General features: G+C 47.5%; 1 protein-coding gene across 1 annotated transcript; it reads left to right on the forward strand.

Moving 5' to 3' along the window:
- Positions 1 to 4353: 4353 nt before the first annotated feature.
- On the forward strand, positions 4354 to 11249 carry LOC308512480 (cyclin-Q-like; the record flags this gene model as incomplete). Its single annotated transcript, XM_081082213.1, has 3 exons — positions 4354 to 4358; positions 9363 to 10114; positions 11224 to 11249. The coding sequence occupies 3 exons, from the start codon at positions 4354 to 4356 to the stop codon at positions 11247 to 11249; spliced, it is 783 nt and encodes a 260-aa protein (XP_080938339.1).
- Positions 11250 to 20982: the final 9733 nt, after the last annotated feature.

Here is a 20982-nt window from a genome sequence, read left to right on the forward strand (position 1 = left end):
CCTGGAAGGGACCTGATGTACTTTTAACCTGGGGGAGAGGATATGCTTGTATATTTCCACAGGATGCAGACTCACCTGTGTGGATTCCAGACCGTCTAGTCCGACCTTATGTCTCACCGCCCGCCATCTCTGCCTCATCATAGCACACCGGACCAGTGCCAATCTGCAGCAGATGTGCAGCCCTGAGCTGGAACAATCTGTCCATTGGGAGGATCACATGTGCCTCCTTTTTGTCTTTCCACATGTCCCAGCTTTGCCCCACATCTCCTTTCCTTTTTTTCCTTCTTTAAAAATCTAACTACTTGTTTGCTGCTTCTTTGGCCTTTCTCCTTCTTTCCTGAACACAGCCTTTTCTAGAATCTCCCTACCCTACTGTTCCAGGAAGGGCACCTCCCTTTTATGCCGTGACTGGGGGTGTTTGCTATATGTCCCATACAAGGAGTTGTCTTGTGCCAAGGGCCTGACATCCTGGGCTAGAAAGCCCTGTTCCGGGACTCTCCTTTGTCCTGTATTGGCCCCTCTTTTTTACCCTTGTGTCAAGAGGGACCATCTTCTTACAATCCAATTGCCCATAGCTGTTGCATGAGCTCTCTGTTAATGCTGTGGTTGAAGCCTCATGGTGGCTGGTACCATGGATATGTCTCTCACCCAATAGCGTGAGCTGGGCCCTCCCTGGAGAAGAAACCTGGGTTCCCCAAGATATGTGATCAATGCCGGGGCCCCGCCAGCAGGCAAGGGGATCCCAAGGCAGTTGCTGGGCATGGAGGCCAGAGGGACAGAGGCTACAAAGGAGACAGAACTGAACCTCACATCACCCTACTTGGCCCAGAGATGGCTGGTAGTCAAAGACAGGTAAGACCCCACAGGGTGGGGCAACCTAAGACAGGCACAGTAGGGAGGCCAGTAGGAGAGAACTTGGGGTTCAACAGAGGTGGGACACAGATCCTCACCCCCCCCCCCAATGGTTCAGGGGCTTGAACACTCGCCCCTCCTGAGGAAGGTCTCCTGTCCCCATGGCTGCTTCCCACTTCCCAAGCCCAGCTCAGATCGGGACCCAGGTAAAGACAGAGACTGGCTGACAGCACCTGCCCTCTCACTGCAACAGGACTTGTTTCCCATTTCTACCTTGGACCATAGGGAAAGGGGAAGCTGAAGGAAAGGGCTGTGTCAGGATGCTGCCTTCTCCCCTTTCTTCTCCCTCTTTTTTCTAAACACTTCCATGCCTTGTAGTTATTTTGCTTTCTCTTCTTTTTCTCTCTGCTACCCTCCATATTCCATATCAGCTGACCCAGAGGGCACAGCTTACTCCTCCTCAGACACCGACACCACCATCAACCACAGCCCTGATGTGCCGGGAGCCGGTCCATGCTTGCTGTTTCAAGGGACCTTGCATATATGGCATACTGTTCTTAATATGTTTGCTCACCTTCTTGGCACTATGTGTTTTAACCAAGGTCTCTGAGAAAGGTTGTTTCCCCAGGTAGGCATTTTCCCCTGAAGTTAGGGAGGGAATAAAACCTCTTAGCTAAGTGCCAGGCGTGTAATTAATCACTTTAACTATGAACAATCTTGCTTAAGCTACATAATCTTTACTCCCTGGAATGGAGATAAGAAACGCCTTAACCTTTGTAATAGAGGTTGATAGGATTGAATCAACTGGTATAAATACAGATGTAACAAGACAGCAAGACACAGAACTTAGAACACAGAACTTAGAAGACAGAACTTAGAAGACAGAACTCAGAAGACAGAACCTAGAGACAGAAGAACTTCGCTGGAGAGAACATGGCAAAAGATCCTGGACTGAACTTGACTACAGAAATTGGCAAGAGAACCTTACTAGAACCTGGTGACTGAACCTGGCTGGAGAACCTGCACAGAACCTGGCTGGAGAACCTAGCAAGGGAACTTGGCTACAGAACCTGGCTAGAGAACCTGGAGAACCTGGCTGAAGAACCTAGCAAGACAACATGGACACAGAACCTGGCTGGAGATCCTAAGCAGAACCTCTCTGGAGATCCAGACCAGAACTTGGCTGGAGATCCTGGCTGGATATCCTGGCTAGGCTGCTGATCAACTGAACACTGTCTCCATGTCCTTCCTTCTTCGCAGACTCTGTCTACACCTTTGGGGACCCCTGGACCCACTGGGACGGGACCCCGGCACTGATGGACACTTTGATGCAGCCCTCCAACTCGCTGACGCTTCGGGAAGCCCATCGCCAGTGATGCCACCCACTAGCCAGACCAACAAAGGCAATCAAACCAACAACTTGAGGACAGCTGTAATCCCTTGACTGAAGAGGCCGGCAACCTTCTACAGGAATGGGGCTCCTTGTGCACTCCATCCACTATGTTTATAGTTATGCTCACTGTCATTGCTTGCCAGTCTTCTTCCGAGTTTTAAACGGCCCAATCTGAGAGGTGGACACTGATTTGCATGTGCTGTCATTTAAAAAATAAAAAAAAATGGGGGAATTTGCCAGAAGCTGGTCCATCCTTGCTGCTTGACACAGTCGCTGCCGGATAGAAATATCTGCACAGCATATGTTTCAAGGGACCTGGCCTATATAGCATACTGTTCTTAATATGTTTGCTCCCCTTAGCGCTGTGTGTTTTAACCAAGGTCTCCTCTCCGAGATAGGTTGTTTCCCCAGGTAGGGATTTTTCCCTGAAGTTAGGGAGGGGATGAAACTCCTCAACTAAGTGCCAGGCGGGTAGTTAATCACTTTAACTACAAACAATCATGCTTAAGCTACATAATCTTTACTCCCTGGAATGCAGATAAGAAACGCCCTAACCTTTGTAATAGAAATTGACAGGATTAAAATCAACTGGTATAAATATGGATGTAACAAGACAATAAACAGCAGAACCTCTCTGGAGATCCAGACCAGAACTTGGCTGGAGATCCTGGCTGGAGATCCTGGCTAGGCTGCTGATCAACTGAACACTGTCTCTGTGTCCTTCCTTCTTCGCCGACTCCGTCTACGCCTTTGGGAACCCCTGGACCTGCTGGGGTTGGACCCTGGCAGAAAGGGATCCATAAAAAAACTAATGGCCCCAAAAGAAGCCTACTATGAATGAATTCCTTAAATTCCTGACAATAATATTTAGAAGGACATGAAAGGACTCAATCCTTTTCATCGAATCTCCCTAAGTTTCCTTTTTAGAGTAACCGCTATTGTCTTTCTTTCTTGTTCTTCTATGTTTGCTTCCAGTTTTAAGATGCAGAATGAAAAGTCTTAAAAGGATCTGAGCCCAGCTAATGGCATACACCTTTCTAAATTAATTAAGAAAGCAAAAGGGGGAAATGTTGGAGCAAAGACCAACAGTAGTGAACATATCAATGCGAGAATCCTATAGAAGGCGAATGAACTTTGATATTCAGCATGGCTGAAAATCAGCATTTTGTTACCCTGCTGTTGGCAAAGTGGCTGTAAGCAACCTCCTACCATGATAATACTTTTATTGTGTACCAAACTTTACCATTGATATGCCTGTATGCTTTGCTAAAGGGCAAATGTGTATTTAAGTAAATAAAAGCTGATGGGTCCTGGGTTTCAGAGAGCCTCCTTACTAGAGAGAAATGTCTTCACCTGGCTCCCCCATGCCTTCTAAATATGTAATTGTTGTCTAGTGTATTCCTTTCAGTTCATACACTTTTCCAGTTCCTGAATCTTTGCTGCAAAAGGTTGCTGCAGGGAAGGTAGGGAAAGGTGGGGTTAGAGAGATCAACTAAAGGACTTGAGGCATGCATATGAGCCTGACTAATGGACACTGACACCAGTGGGGGTGATGACATGAGGAGGAGGTAGGAGGGACAAATGGGGGATACGGACACATATGTAATACCTTAATCAATAAAGAAAAAATAGCCCTAGCTGGTTAGGCACTGTGGATAGATTATTGTTCTCCAGGCTGAAGGGTCCCAGGTTCAATTCCGGGCAAAGACACCTGTCTGGGTTGTGGGCTTGTTCCAAGGTGTGATGCGTGCAGGTGGCAGAGAATCAATGATTCTCATGCATCATTGATGTTGCTATCTCTCTCCCTCTCCCTTTCTCACTGAAATCAATAAAAAATATTTCAAAAAATAAAAGAATAAAAAGATGAATAAAATAGAGCCAGAGTAAAAAATATATGTTTTAGAATATAATAAAAAGGAATCCTATCATTTTCAGATATTTAATAGTTCCTACAACTTTTGTGATAAAATAGGTTTGCACTGTTTTGGTAATATTATATTTAATTTTTTTTCCTTAACATATTAATGTTTATTGCATGTAACACTATATTATAAAAGACTAATATGCAAATTGTCCCTTCAAACAGGAGTTTGACCAGGAGATCCACCATGGGGTGGGACAGACTGGCAAGCAACGCGGGCTGCACCCTCCAGGTAGCCCCACACTGTTCTGTCCGCACCCCCCCCCCTCCGCCCCCGCAATGATCGAGGACCCACCAGCCAGTAATCTACCCACAGCTCCTTCGCCTGGCCTTCATCTTCCCCCATCTGATCCCCAACTCGATCGGCGTGGGGCCAGCCAGCCAAACACCTGTATCCCCTCCCCCTGGACAACCTTCATCTTGCACAAACTCTGCAATAACACTTTAGAAAATTTCCCGTGAAATGTCACTCACCTAATTATCACAAATGGACACTAAGTCTTTGAAATTGGGAAAACTAGTTAATATGAAACCAACTTTTCCTGCTACAGATATATTGAAATGAATACACTTTCCTTTCATAGTCAGTCAAATAAGTAAATAGTTAAATTAATTAAAAGACAACTCCCTGAAAATAGCTCATCAACATTTTTATTCATGTTTTACATACCTCATGTACAAGAAAGAAGACAGAAAGACCAATAAAATTGGTGAATCATTGGTTTGTAGCCTTCTTCTGAGTCAGAGACCCCTTGGTGAATCTATTTAATACCATAGACATTTCTCTTATGTAGTTTCCAAATGGAAAGTTTTCTACATCAAACGTAGGTACAAGATCGTCTTATCAAATTAATAATAAAGATTATTATTTTACACAGTACAGGGTTGCACATTCCTATACTCAAAACTAGTATTTCAAATACAATTCTAAATAATGAAGTGTGTGTCCTTGATGTTTATATAGTTAGACTAACTTTTATTTCAGTGGGATTTTTCCAAGGTGAACTGATGTCCTTTTTCCAGACGAAAGAAGGGTACATTCAGAACAAATTCTTAGTAGTTCAATAAGAATGAATCTTCACTTTAAACCTACATGACTTCCTGTTCCCAAAGTGTCACATTCTAACATAAGATCAATAGAATTGAGTTCTTCAGAGAACAGTTGAAGTGACTACAGGCAAACTGTAATGCTAAAATAGACTGAATTTAGGTTGAGGTTTAAATCGTATCCCTGTAAGGTCATTAGGAGTGTTTCACACATTACATATTGCATTCATTATTAGAAGTGCTATACCTCTTTAGCAATTACAAATCATATTGATCATCAGTATACATTCTCAATCTAATGAATGGTATCCTTTCTTTTGCTTTGAATGATATGAATGAAATTGAGGTGTATCTCTTCATTCAATGTTACTGTTTTCACATAATTAAAGGTTTCATGCTCATATTATTTTTTAATTTTTTAAAAACATTTGAGTTACAGACAGTAACTTTATGAATTTAAAGTTATTGAATTTATGGAAGTTAATATGATCACATAGGCACTCTGTATTGAATTTATGGAAGTTAATATGATCACATAGGCTTCAGGTACACAAGTCTATGATACCTCATTTGCATATTGCATTATGTGTTTACCTAAGTCAGGTAAAAACCATGGAATTGGGCAGGAAAGTTTGCCACACCTCTGAGCCCAGAAAGGATATAAGCACCCCTATGTTCATAGCAGCACAATTCACCATAGCTAAGATCTGGAAACAGCCGAAGTGCCCATCAGCAGATGAATGGGTTAGAAAACAGTGGTACATCTACACGATGGAATACTATGCTGTTGTAAAAATGAAGGAATTCTTGCCATTTGAAGCAGCATGGATGGAACTGGAGAGCATTATGCTAAGTGAAATAAGCCAGTCAATGAAGGAAAAATACCACATGATCTCACTCATTTATGGATAATAAAGACCATTATAAACTTATGAACAAAAATAGATACAGAGGCAGAGCAGCTTCGAACAGACTGTCAAACTACAGCGGGAAGGCCGGGGAGGGTTGGGGGGCAGGCGGGGAGAGTAAGAGATCACCCGAAAGACTTGTATGCATGCATATAAGCATAACCCATGGACATAAGGCACTGGGAGTTAGGGGAGGCCAGGGGATTGTCAGGGCGGGGAAGAAAAAGGAGACATATGTAATACCCTTTGTAATACTTTAAGCAATAAAACAATTTAGAAAAGAGAGAAAAAAGAAATCTCAAAGTAAAGGTCATAAAAAAGAGATAAGACCGATTGCTATGATGTGCTCTGACACCCAGGGAGTAGACTCTCAATGCAAGAGCTGCCCTTGGGGATCAGTGAGCTCCCACAGGGCAGCGCCATTCAGCTGGATCCTGTGCTGATGACTGGCAAGGGGAGCAGCAGTGGCAGGAATCTCTCCCACCTCCACAGAGGCGCTAAGCATGTTTGGCAACTGGGATTAAGCCTAAGCCATCATTCGGACATCCCCTGAGGTCTCCCAGGCTGCCAGAGGGTGAGGGATTCCGTCAAGTGTACAAAGTTCATTCACTGGGCCTCTTATATTGCTAATAAACTACAATAAGATATAACAAAATTCAAATACTTGGAGGCTAAGTAGTCTTTTATTAAATAAATGGAGGCCCAGGGTATGAATTCCTGTATGGAAGCAGTCTGGTCGGCCTCCCCAGATGGGGGCACATGGGGCCAGGCCTGCAGTGGTTAGTGGCCATTGGTGGTTAACCAGAAGGCCATGCCTCCAATCATGGCGTTAGCGCATATAGGGGGTATGGCTGACCAGGGGAAAGGCTGTGAGTGGTTTGCTTATCAGTCCTGCCCCGAATGGGGGATTGCGGGCAGATGGGAAGCAAGCCTGGTCAGGGATATGGCCGATTGGGGCCCAGATAAGGCTGGTTGGCTGCCGCAATGCAAGTCATAGCCAACAGCTATTCTGGACATTCTGCCATTCCCGTCACAGGGCTTTTATGTACAAAGATAGATAACTGGGTAACCGAAGAGATTAAAGAAGAAATTAAAATCATCCTGGAAGTAAATGAAAATTAAAAATAAAAGTCCAAAATCTATGGGACATACTGAAAGTAATCCTTAGAGGGAACTTCATAGCATTACAGGCCTAACTCAAAGAACAAGAAAAACAGTTAACAAATTATCTAACCCCCACAACTTAAAAAGTTAGAGAGAGCAACAAGCAAAGCCCAAACTCAGCAGCAGGAAGGAAATAATGAAGATCACAGCAGAAATAAATGACATAGAGACCAAAAACCGCACAAAAGATTAATAAAGACATGAGCTATTTGTTTGAAAGGATAAAACAGATTGACTAAGCTCTAGCTAGGCTCACCAACAGGACCCCAGTAAACAAAATCAGAAATGAAAGAGCAAAATAGCAAAAGACCCCACAGATATAAAAAGGATTGTAAATAAATACTATGGACAACTCTACTCCAACAAACTGATCAACCCTGAAGAAATGGACATATTCCTAGAAAAATACAATCTTCCTAAACTCAGTTAGGAAGAATAAAACATAGGACTAGGACAATAACTACTCAGGAAATTCAAGCAGTCACAAAAATAACTTGCAGCAAACAAAAGCCTGGGCGAGACGGCTTCACAGGGAGTTTTACCAAGTGTTCAAAGAAAAACTAATACCTTCTTCCTCAGACTATTGCATAAAATTCAAAGGAAGTACCATTTCAAATGGTTTCTATGAAGCCAGCATTACTCTAATCCGAAAACCAGATAGAGAAAATACAAAGATAGTAAAATGCAGGCCAATATATCTCTGATGACCATAGATGTTGCAATCCTCAACAAAACTCTAACAAATCCAATGCAACATTACATTGAAATGAGCATATACCATGCCAAAGCGGATATATTCTGGGGAAGTAGGATGAGTCAACATCCAGAAATCAATAAGTGTGATGCATCACATAAACAAATTGTCAGAGATTCATATCAATTGGTGCAGGAAAAGAACTTGACAAAATCCAACACTCAATTTTGATAAAAACTCTAAGCAAACTGGGCATAGAGGGATCATACCTCAACATTATAAAAGCCTTATGTGACAAAACTACAGACAACATCATACTCAATGGGCAAAAACAATTACTCTAAGAAGAGGAACAAGACAGGGATGCCCACTCTCACCACTTCTGTTTGGCAGAGTACTGGTAGTGCTAGGCAATGTGATCAGGCAAGAAGAAGTCAAACAAGGCATGCTAAGTGGAAAAGCAAAAGTAAAACTGTCAAAATTCTCAGATGGTATTGTGCTGTCCATAGAAATACCTAAAGATTCCATCAAAAAAACTATGAGATTTAATAAATGAATTTGGCAATGTAGCAGGGTACAAAATTAACACCCAGAATTCTATGGCTTTTTGATACACGGATAATGAACTCAGAAAGAGAAACTAAAAAAAAAAAAAAAATGTCATTTGCCAGTGCAACAAAAAATTAAGAAGACTAGGAATAAACTTAACTAAGCAGGCAAAAACCTGTTCTTGGAAAACTCCAGGAAATTGAACAAAGTGATAGAGGAAGACTAAAGCAAATAGAAGAACATACCATATTCATGGTTTGGTACAATCAACATCAATAAAATGTTCATAGTCCCCAAAACAATGTACAGTTTTAATGTATTCCCCCTTAAAATATCAATGGCGTATCTCACAGACCTAGAAGAAAGTTTCCAAAAATTCGTATGGATTTAAAAAAAGACCCCAAAGAGTTACAGGAATCTGGACAAAGAAGAACAAGGTTGGAGGGATCACAATACCAGATATCAAGCTGTATTACAAAGCCACCATTCTCAAAACTGCCTGTTACTGGCACTAAACAAGACATAAAGACCAATGGGACAGAACAGAGAACATAGAAGTCAACCCTAACCATTATGCTCAATTAATATTTGACAAAGGAGGCAAAAACATAGAATGCAGTCTTACAGTCTCTTCAATAATTGGTGTTGGAACCTGGATGGCAGTCAGGCCTAGGCAGGTCGGGGTAGGTGGGGCCGCGGGGTGGGGTGGGGCGGGGTGGGGCTGGGCAGCTGCGCACTGGGATAGAACTCTGCTGACACAGGCACTGCACTGGAGACTCTTGCCCTTCCCTCGGTGTCTGGGGCCTCTGGGCAGGGCCCCATGGAGGACCTTAGCCAGGCCAGCTGCAGAGAGGAGGACGCGGCGCCAGGCGCCAAGGGGTGGCCCGAACCCCCGGCCCGGGTGCAATTCCGCGTGACAAGGTTCATCATGGAGGCAGGTGTCAAGCTAGGGATGCAGTCCATTCCCCTCGCCATCGCCTGTGCCATTTATCATAAGTTCTTCTGCGAGATCAACCTGGACGCCTATGACCCCTACTTGGTCGCCATGTCTGCCCTTTACTTGGCTGGCAAAGTGGAAGAACAGCCCCTGCGAACCCGTGACATCATCAACGTGTCCAACAGGTACTTCCACCCGGGCAGCGAGCCCTTGGAAATGGACTCCCTATTGTGCGTGATCCGGGACAGCATTGTGCAGTGCGAGCTCCTTGTGCTGCGGGTACTGCGCTTCCAAGTCTCCTTTCAGCACCCACACAGGTACCTGCTCCACTACCTGATTTCTCTCAAGAACTGGCTGAATCCTTACAGCTGGCAACGGACCCCCATCTCCGTCACTGCCTGGGCCCTGCTGCGGGACAGCTACCGCGGGGGGCTGTGCTTCCGGTTCCAGGCTCAGCACATAGCGGTGGCGGTGCTCCACCTGGCCCTGCAGGTCTATGGGGTCCAGGTGCCCGCCGAGGCCATGGCCAAGAAGCCATGGTGGCAGGTGTTTAGTGGCGACCTTACCAAGCCAATCATTGATAACATTGTGTCTGATCTCACTCGCATTTATACCATGGACACAGAGATCCCCAAAGGTCCTGGCCCAGGTCTGCCCAAAGAAAAGCCTGGGACGCTCAGCTGCCAGGGGAGGGTGCCACCACATCGCCATGACGGCCGGTCCCAGAGCACTGGGTGGGAGGACTGGTTTTGTGCTGCTGGAAACAGGCCTGTGAAGGCGTTGACATGCTGCCACTTTGATTCTCAGGCTTTGACTGTGCCTGGCAGCCATGGTCCAGATGGTGATGGGCGCTGCACCTACCGTGGGCAGGAGCAGGCTGCGGGCAGCTCTGAGGCCTCCAGGTCTGCTTTTGTCCTTTGAAAGGACACAGATTACAGCAGAGGTTTGGGATCAGTGGAAGGAAAATCAAAGAACGGATGGGACTGTGCCCCAGGGGATTTTTTTAAAGGCAAGATTTAGAGAAAGTATGACTCAAATAACATAGAGGACATTTTATTTTGTTTCATTAAAGATATTACAAAGCCAAAATAAAAACATAATAATTATTGGTGTTGGACTTTTAGCACAGATACATGCAAAAAAGTTAATCTAGACCACCGACTTACACCATACACAAGTATAAACTAGGAATGAATAAAGGATTTAAACGTAAGTGGGTAACCATGAAAATCTTAGAAGAAGACAAAATATCAGGAATCTGTCTCAGCAATACCTTTACTGATACAGCTCCTAGAGCAATGGAAACTGAGGAGAAATGAAACAAATGGGATGATGTCAAATTAAAACACTTCTGCAGAGAAGGAGAAGCCAACAAATACAAGAACAACAACAACAACAAAACAAGGAAGTCCACTGCCTGGGAGAAGATATTTTCCAATGTTATGTCTGATAAGGACCTATTCTCCAAAATTCATACTGAACTCATCCAATTAAACAAAAGGAAGATCAACATCCCAGTAAAAAACTGGGCACCACCAGTACGAAGGCCCCCTCTGACTTATGGTGGTCCAGTCCCTGTGATGATTATTACAGCCACAGAGGAGATGGGTATGATGGGGGCACGGCAATTACTGCAACAGCCAATGGGACACCCCTGTAAGAGGTCCTGAGTGTAGTGCAGGCGGCAATTACAGGATACACCATGTATGCAAGAGAGAGTGAATCATGCAGTACAGTGGCTCACCTTATTGGGCTCAGGGAGTCAGGAGGGGAAGCCGCTGTGACAGAAGAATTAGACACTGAAATTGAAAATGATAAGGTACCGACAAAGTTTTATTGTAAAGAATTTGGCTTCTGTTATTTAAGAATGACTAAAAGGAAATGGTAGGTTTGGGGGAAGCATCAAGAATTGTTTGGAAAACCAAGATGGTGGCATATGTTAACACTGGAGATTGCTTCCTTGAACAACCACTTCAAAAAACAACTAAAAGATGGAACGGACATCATCCAGTACCACTGGAATTCTGGCTGAGTGGAAATTCTACAACTAGGAGGAAAGAGAATATCATATCCGGACTCAGAGGAGGTGCGGTGCTGTAGTGAAATACTGAGGTGCGGAGTGCACGCAGAGTGGGCTGGAGTCAGAGGGTGCGGTTGTTGGTTTCAATCGGGAGGGAGTTTCAGACTCTGAGCTCCAGATCCGGGCGAGTCTCTAGGGACCCAGACTCAAACGGGAGAAGTGAGACTGTCTGGCTTTGGTCGGAACTCTAAGGCAGAGCCCCTAGGGATGGAACTGAGAGCAGCCATAACTGCTTGCTCTGACCCACCCTGTAGATCCCCGGGGACCTGCCCCACCCAAGCCCTGCACAGAGGCATTTGCTGGATAGCCTCAGGCAAACGTTAGATTAGCACCGCCCTAGAGATCCATCACAGAAGCTCTCCCACTGCCAACAAAGCGGACTCTCATAGCCAGTTAGCCTAGAGGTCAAATCAACCCTGGTATTGCCAACAACAATCAAGACTTAACTACAACAAGACTGCGCACAAAGACCACTAGGGGGTGCACCAAGAAAGCATAAAAAATGCGGAGACAAAGAAACAGGACAAAACTGTCAATGGAGGATATTGAGTTCAGAACCACACTTTTAAGGTCTCTTAAGAACTGTCTAGAAGCCTCTGATAAATGTAGTGAGATCCTCAAGAAATCTAATGAGACCCTCGATGTTATGATAAAGAACCAACTAGAAATTAAGCATACACAGACTAAAATAACAAATACTATACAGACTCCCAATAGCAGACCAGAGGAGTGCAAGAATCAAGGCAAAGATTTGAAATGCAAAGAAGCAAAAAACACCCAACCAGAAAAGAAAATGAAAAAAGAATCTGAAAATATGAAGATAGTGTAAGGAGCCTCTGGGACAGCTTCAAGCATACCAACATCCGGATTATAGGGGTGCCAGAAGAAGAGAGAGAGCAAGATATTGAAAACCTATTTGAAGAAATAATGACAGAAAACTTCCCCCACCTGGTGAAAGAAATAGACTTACAGGTCCAGGAAGCACAGAGAACCCCAAACAAAAGGAATCCCAAGAGGACCACACCAAGACACATCATAATTAAAATGCCAAGAGCAAAAGACAAAGAGAGAATCTTAAAAGCAGCAAGAGAAAGAAACTCAGTTACCTACAAGGGAATACCCATACGACTGTCAGCTGATTTCTCAAACAGAAACTTTCAGGCCAGAAGGGAGTGGCAAGAAATATTCAAAGTGATGAATACCAAGAACCTACAACCAAGATTACTTTATCCAGCAAAGCTATCATTCAGAATTGAAGGTCAGATAAAGAGCTTCACAGATAAGGAAAAGCTAAAGGAGTTCATCACCACCAAACCAGGATTCTATGAAATTCTGAAAGGTATCCTTTAAGAAGAGGAAGAAGAAGAAAAAGGTAAAGATACAAATTATGAGCAACAAACATGCATCTATCAACAAGTGAATCTAAGAATCAAGTGAATAAATAATCTGGTGATCATAATAGAATCAGGGACATAGAAAGGGAATGGACTGACTATTCTTGGGGGGGAAAGGGGTGTGGGAGATGCGGGAAGAGACTGGACAAAAATCATGCACCTATGGATGAGGACAGTGGGTGGGGAGTTAGGGCGGAGGGTGGGGCAGGAACTGGGAGGAGGGGAGTTATGGGGGGAACAAAGAGGAACAAATGTAATAATCTGAAAAATAAAGATTTAATAAAAAATAAAAAAAGAAAGAATTGTAGGTACCATTATGAAGTTTCAGGATTGGAGGCAAGGTTTGAATTATACAAGGTTGTATCATAAGTGCTGATTTAAATTACAATATACTTAAATGTTTAAATTTTACATATTTTATTGTTAAAATATTCAGAATATAAGCACAACGAACAGACCAACAGAGGCAAGACACTGGGAGTGGGTGACGAGAACAAGTGACTAGGAATAGGGGAGGCCCGGGGGAGGTCAGTAGAAAAAAAGAAAGAGACATATATATTACTTTTTGTAAAACCTTAAACACTAACATTACAAAAAATTTTCAGAAGAAAGTGCTCTGCAAATGGGATTTCTTGTCTGATTTTACTACACATAAAAGCAATGTGTTTGGATGGTGAGTTATATTCATGGCCCTAAATTTCCCAGGGTGTCTATGACCATAAGTGCATAAAGTCTTTGAAGTGAACTGCATACAAAATGAAGCAGTGTGTTATTTCGTCATGGCATGCTGCCCTGTTTTCCAGTTAGGGAGGGTAAACAAATGAGGTATTCTCCTTGGAAAACCTAAATGGATAAAAGGATTGAAGAACCTCTGACAAGGCTGCAAAACAAGGATTTCTCTAGTTCTGTGGCCCACACTTCGCACCCTAAGATACTGATAAGGCGCAGGCTTCTCCCACTGGCCCCAGGAGGAAGAAAAGACCTTGGGGAAATAGGAGATGGTGGTGAGCAGCAATAGGGCAATGCGGCGTGGAAGCACAGCAGCCTAGGCCTCGGCATGAGGAAGATTCAGAGACACGAGTATAGGAAGAACATGTCATGCCAGCTCCTGTTGAGGGGCTGGTGGCAAGGCCTGAAGGTGCTGTGGGAGGCCTAGAGGGAGAGTTCAGAGGAGTGGCGCATGTAATCTGCATTTACTCTGAGTGACAGTGGACATGCACAATCCCTCCTCCTGACTGAGCGCCCCCGCCTGAACTGGAATTGCACTGCCCTTGTTGTGCTGGTAGTCCTGTCTCAGGCACACACCCTGCGGCACTGGTGTCACAGGCTGTATCCCTCGCAGCATCCAGGTGTCCCTGTGAGAGAAAAGTAATGGCCCAGGAGGGAGCCTGGCAGCACACCGGGGGAGAGCCCAGGCAGGCCCTCCTCACCCGTCCTGTCTGCTCACTGGGGGCCATCGTCCTCTCATAGTTCTCCAGGGGATTGAGCCACAGGTCCTTGCTGATGATCTGGTAGGGCAAACAGGAGACCACAGGGACCAGAATAGAAACGCAAGCAGCAGGCAGACACAGGAAGCTGTATGCTGACATGGCCAGTGACATCCCACCACAGCAATCCTGCCAGATTCTGCCACACTGCGGTCAGAGAACCAGTAGAAGAAGCTGGCGCTGTTGTCCTGGAGCCTGTGGCTGTAGGCTTCTCATTCACAATGCTGGTACCACTGAATTGGAGTGGCACGGGACACCCTGTATCCTGCAGGAGAGGGGTATGTGAAGCTGGGCACATTGCCTTACATCCCTGCCCACCACCAGCTGAAGCCCATGCAGGGAGCCTCCTGTTACTTGTGAGAGTGATGAGATACTCCTTCACAATCACATGGTTGTGGAAGTAGGGGTTGCTGCAGAAGTACAGGCTAATGGTGCAGCAACCCCAGGGATGCCTGACTTCCCTCACCTGCAGAAGGAAAGTGGATCCAGGGAGTGAAATCACAGCCCAGTGCTCCCGCATGTAGCTCTTTTCAGGGACAGGCCACTTACCCACCTGCCCTCCACCACTCCATGGAGCAGGTGGACTGACCTTCAAATTGATCATGTGGCCAAGGATGTTTTCTTCTTGGACCCTAATCATTGCTGACAACTCTGGGTGGTTGACAAACTGCTTTGGGTCAAGCAACCTGCACCTTGGAAGCTGGGCATGGACCAGCTAGAAAGAGCAGCCTGGCCTGGCCTCTCCTTCCCTTAAGGCCACTCCTTCTCCATCAAGGGCAGAAAGGGGCACAGCACCACTCTGTTTCCTGACAGACCCTGATGCCCACCAGATTGTTTTGTGCTGAGGGCTTGACAGGCTACACATCACACATTCCTGCTTCTGACTGAGGAATTGGACATAGAGACGGCCTGTAAGGCAGCGTTAGTTAGTCCCAGAACAGCCCGTGCAACACAGCCCTGTCTGTGGGCATCAGCCCCTGGTGTATGCGTGCCTCTGCCTTGGAGCTCTGCCCCTGGACCCTCAGGTACCGCTTCTATGGTGCCTGTATAAGACAGAGGGTGTCTCCAGGGTCCTGGGCCAGACTGGGGCGCACTGCCCCTAGATTGTCCTCAATGTTTTTTTCTATGGGAATCATCCCCGCTTACAACGTTCTCCTGCACTGTCTCATGCTCCTTGTGATCCTGCTCCTCTACCCTTAAGGATAGAGCTGTGAGCCAGAACGCAGGGATGCGCCGGATATTGAGGCTTCTCCGTTTGAAATAGGGCTTGAGCCTCTGCCGAGTCCTGCACCTGAGCCGAGAGAAGGCCCTGCTGGCTTGCTCGTTCATGGGCTCCATCTCCAATTGAAGGGGCTGGAGCACCTCCAGAGGGGACCAGGTTAACTTGGCCCCGGGCCCTGACTGGGCCTGCTCCTGCTGCACTGGCTCCTCTTCTTCTGGCTTTGCTTTGGCCTTGGACTGAGGCTCCACCTCTCCCACCTGTTCCACTGCCTCCATGGTGCACTTCCCCTCCCCCTGCAGGACAAACTGCTCCCCTGCAATTAATTGCTCCTCCATCCACCCATCCTCCTGGTGGTCACTCCCTTGCGGGTCACCTGGAGCCTGTGCCTCCAGCCTCAGCTCTTCACTCACCACCTCCTCCTGCCTCCCCACCTGCAGATGTGGGAAAACCTACTCCCCTGCCCACATGGCCTGCCATGGCACCACCTGCAGAAGGCCCTCTGTCCACAGGACAAACTGAGCCTGTGCCTACAACTCCTCCCCCAGGCCTTCCTTGTCTTCCCCTTGCTCCTCACTCTGGGTTCCCTGCTGCACCTCACTCTCCTCTCCCTGCACACACTGCTCTGCAGCCACCCAGTCCTCCCCTGCACCCCACTCAAGATCTAGCCAAACTTCTTACCTGCATCCAACCTCAGCTCCAGGATCACAGCCTCCCTCACCTGCATGAAATCCTCCCTCTCCAGCCCTATAGCTTTCCTCCAAACCTCCTGTGCCCTTGTGTCCTGGGTATCACCACTTTCCTGCACCGAGGTGAAGCTAAAAGCCTCTGGGCCATCCTGCTTGCCCTGTCCTTCCTGGTGCAATGGCCCTGGGGTGCACTGTGAGTCCTCAGGCGCCCTGAAGCTGAAGGCCCCCTAGTGGAACTGAGAGGAAGCGCGCTGCCCCCAGGAGCCCCTCAGTCTCCCAACACAGCCTGACTCTGGATGCCCCCTGGCTCTGAGACTGGTGCTGTGAAGGAGCAGGTGGTGCAGAGCCTGCTATGTCCATGCAAGGCGCTCGCTCACTGGTGCATGCATCCAGGCCCTGGTGTGCTGAGTGGGTGCACACTGGGCTCATGCACAGGCGCTGGTCATGTGAGCATGTGGTACAGAAGGCAACTGGCCAGGCCCAGCCTGCAGTCTCTGGATGGGCTCCTGAAAAGTCTCCTTCAATCAAGGGCAGGGCAGTGGGCGTCACCCTGCGCAACTCCGCCCCTTAGTCACAGCCCTGGTGTATGAACCTGGCCCCTGCAGCCCCAGGTTCCTGAGGAAGCCCACCCACTTTCACACACCAAAATCCTCCCCAAAACCTGAGTGTGAAGACTGGAATGGAGAAAGGCACGCCAGGCCCCCACTTCAACAAAAGGCAAGTTTTGTTCATGTGATTGCCTCCTTTGGGAATGGGTTTCCCATTTCATTCTTGCTTGACAGGAAAATAAACTTTGTTGTGTTGAGGTTCCCCCCTCTAGAATGTTCGGATTGGCTTATGCGGTTGTCTGTGTACAAGGAAGGCTTTGGTCTACTGACAGAGTTTTGACCTTTTCCCTTTCCCAAGTGCAACCCATGCAGGGTGCTGCAGTGCGCACCTGCCTCCATACACCCCAGGCCTTAGCACCCTCCCTGGCGTGTAACTCCTCTCCTCTGCCCCACACCCCACATCACTTCCATGCAAGTCTGCCCCACACAGGGAGGGTGGCTCTACCTGTAAACTTTCACGTTCACAGGACAGGCTCATGGCTTCTGTTGAGCAGTGCCTCCATCTTGAAAAGGCCAGCTGTCTTCTGTCTGACCATGGCATGTCTATGTGAGTGACCGCCCAAGCCAAGGGAGTTGAGAGCCTAAGAGACAGGATCTAAAGTCGCCCCCTGCACTCCTGCCCAAATTATAATACTTGTCATCAGAAGTCAGCCATTCTTCCTTCCTCCTCCCAGACGACACCCTGAAAGAAGGGAACAATATCAGAAGGCCTTCCGAGGCCTGGTGTCTCCTCTTCTGTAGCCCTGCCACTTTCCAGGCAGGCTGAAATGCTGGAGATGCTGCTCCCACAGCCCCTTGTGAGGTCTTTGCCCAATACTATTACATTTCCCTGCTACCAACAACGCAGAGTCAGCAACACCTTGCAAGCTTCTTTATGGTTCTTTCAGTGACACTCATGTTAGGTGGCATATGCTCTCTGACTCTTCCGCAGGCGATCCTTTTCTCCTCTTTTCCTCCTGTGTAAAGGGAATGGACAGAATCCCTCAGCCAACCTTGGTGTGTGCCCAAACACCACATCTTTTCGGTCCTTCGGGGCCATATTTGATGTTCTGCTCCATCTCCTCTGAATCTGGAGTGTCCCCTTCTATACACACACACCCACACTCACAGACACTGGCATGTGCCTGAAGGTGTGTGGGGCCCCTCTGAAGCACATGTCCACAGTCAGTACACCGTGCCTTTTCCTGGCCTGTTTAACTTTCCTACCCCAGGACTTCAATAGTCTCGTCCAGATCCTGCTGCCATTGCCAACATTGTGGGCTCAGCTCAGCGGAACTGAGCGGTGGGTATAAAAACAAAGAAACGTGAATTAGAGGCACTGAAAACGGGTAAGGCATGGGAAGGTAGGACTCCACTGGAGTGGCAAGAGGCCTAAGTGGGTGGTGAAAGCACCTACAACAGGATTGCAGAAACATGATGAAGAACCATGTTTGTTCCCAGGGCCCGAGGCCAGTCATCCTGAAAGCCATGGTGCTTACAGCGCCCCCATCTGCTTACATTCTGTGGGCACCAGGACTCCCAGTTTCCCTTTGCTGCTCTCACACACATTCCTGGTGCACTAGGTTACCTCCAATTTACCCAGGCCCGGTTTTCCACATCCACTTTTCTAAGGAGATTCACAGGGGCAACTACTCACCTTTTAATGCCCAGCAGGGGGGCTCCTCCTCTCCAACAGGTCCCCTCTGTAGCTCCCTCCTCTGGGTCCTGAGTCTGCGAGGTAGTACTGCAAAGGATTGGGCCACAGGTCCTCGCTGATGATCTGGGAAGGAACACAGGGAAGAGTGGGACCAGACCAGTCTGCTACTCTGCTTTTCAAGCACGTGGGGCTTCCACCATTACATTTTCTGACAGTGGCCAGAGCAGTATCAATCACCTCAGCAATCTTGCCTGACCCGGGCAGGGTATGTTCAGACAACCATTTGAAGAAGCTGACGCTGCTTGTATCTTGCCGGCGGCTGGGGGCTCCACATTCATAATCCCAGAACCAGAGGATTGGAGTGGATCTGGAGGCCCTGTACCCTGCAGGAAGGAAGTTGGAAGGCTGGATTCCCATCGGTCCAATGTCAACACCCACCCACCATTTTCCTGCTCTTCCAAAGGCCCATCCTGGGAACTGTCACTCACCTGCAAGGCTGACATCATATTGCTTAACGATCAGGTCATTCAGGAAGTAGGGGTTGCTCCGGAAGTAAAACATCAACTTGCAGCGGTATTTGGGAAGGCTCACTTCCTTCACCTGCCAAGAGATGCAACTAGTAAAGTGTCTTGTCTGCCAGCTTCTGGAGTGAGCCTGCCTGCAGGAATCACCCACCTCCCCTCCCTTTCTTTATGCTGGGACACGTCCCACTGGGTGCCAAAGCCCTCATCCCACGCTCCACTCTGCCTCCCAGTCTGACCTCCACATTGATCAAGTAGTTCAGCAGGTCTTCATCTTCCTCAGTGATGATGGCTGATATCTGCGGGTGGTTCCGGATCTGCTTTTGGTCAAGGAGCTCTCAGAGGCTGTGAAACGAAATGGGCAGCTAAAAGACACGGAGCCATCCTAGGGGCATACGAGAGTTGGCCGTGGATGGCAGACATTGCCCCTGTTCCAACATCCTCACCAACTACACTTTCTTCACACATGCTCACAATAATGGTACCTGTGGGTTCATGATCACCTGAGCATGAACCTGCCCTAACAATCGTGGGTTCATTTCCAGACATGTTCTGAGCCCTCCCTGTCCTCCGTGTGCCTGTGCAGATGAAGCAGTGCTTAGGGCAGCGGTTCTCAACCTGTGGGTCACGAACAATGAAAATACATCCTGTCTATCAGATATTTACATTATGATTCATAACAGTAGCAACATTACAGTGATGAAGTAGCAACGAAAATAATTTTATGGTTGGGGGTCACCACAACATGAGGAACTGTATTAAAGGGTCGTGGCATTAGGAAGGTTGAGAACCACTGGCTTAGGGTGTCTGCATGTACCCTGGCCTTGTCCCTTGGGATCGCCTACACGAAATGTATGGTCTCCAGAAACAGTGGCAGCACACATCTTCTAGAGGTCCATGTGGGTCACAAAGGCTGCATTCCGGGTTGGAAATAAGCCTTTTTTTGCACACGAGTTGCAATAAAAGGGTGTGTGTGTGTGTGTGTGTGTGTGTGTGTGTGTACCTCTGGTCCTTTGTGTATACCTGTGTTTGTGTGTCTGTGGAAGGAGGGAGGAAGCCTGCCTGGAATTCCTATGGGCATCTGATGTGTTGAGAGAGGACACTGGAAGCATTCGCCTTAAACCTGGCTAAAACGAGCTGAGTGTTTACACTGAGCTTTTTGGTCAAAAAGGGAGAAACACAAAACACTACCTCCAAGGATCTTTCCACTGCCCAGAAAAGGTGCCCTTCCACTATCTGATTGTGGTGTGGTACGTTGTGCCCATACTTCCTGACCTGACACCTAGAAGCCGGCCATCGCTTTGCCCAGTGCTGTGCCACTGGGGAGGGGAGGCCCTTTCCTCTGTCCTCCTCCGCTTCACCTTCTCCTGGCTCCTCCTCCGTTTACTCCCTGTGGTCTTTGTCAGCAGTGAAGCCAGAAGGGCTCAGGCAAGGATACAGCTTGGGCCCAGAAGTTGGGGATGCACTGGATGATGGCCCTTCTGCACTCAAGAATGGGCTTTCTACGCCGAGAGGTCTTGCGCTTCACCCGAAGGTAGGCTCTGCTGGCTCGGGCGCTCTCAATGCTCAGCTGGACCTGAAGGGCCGCCAGCACCTCCAGTGTGGGCCGGGTGCTTGTCCCACTGGGCCCTGGCTCTGCTCGCTGCTCCTCAGGCTTCGCCTCTGCTTCTACTTGGGACTCCGCCTCCTCTGCTGCACTCATTTTGTCCCCAGCCTCAGCTTCCACCACCTGGGAGAGAAGGTCCATGTCCAGTAGCTGCTCCGCCCCAGCAGCACCTGGGCCCTCGCCTCCTAGGACCTCGGTTTCTGCACAGCATCACGCTTAACTTGGAGGTCACCTCGCCACCACTCCTGCCCTGGGTTGCGTGGTCCCTCCCACGCCC

The sequence above is a fragment of the Myotis nattereri genome (assembly GCF_964212035.1).
Source record: "Myotis nattereri genome assembly, chromosome: Y".
Lineage (NCBI taxonomy): Eukaryota > Metazoa > Chordata > Mammalia > Chiroptera > Vespertilionidae > Myotis > Myotis nattereri.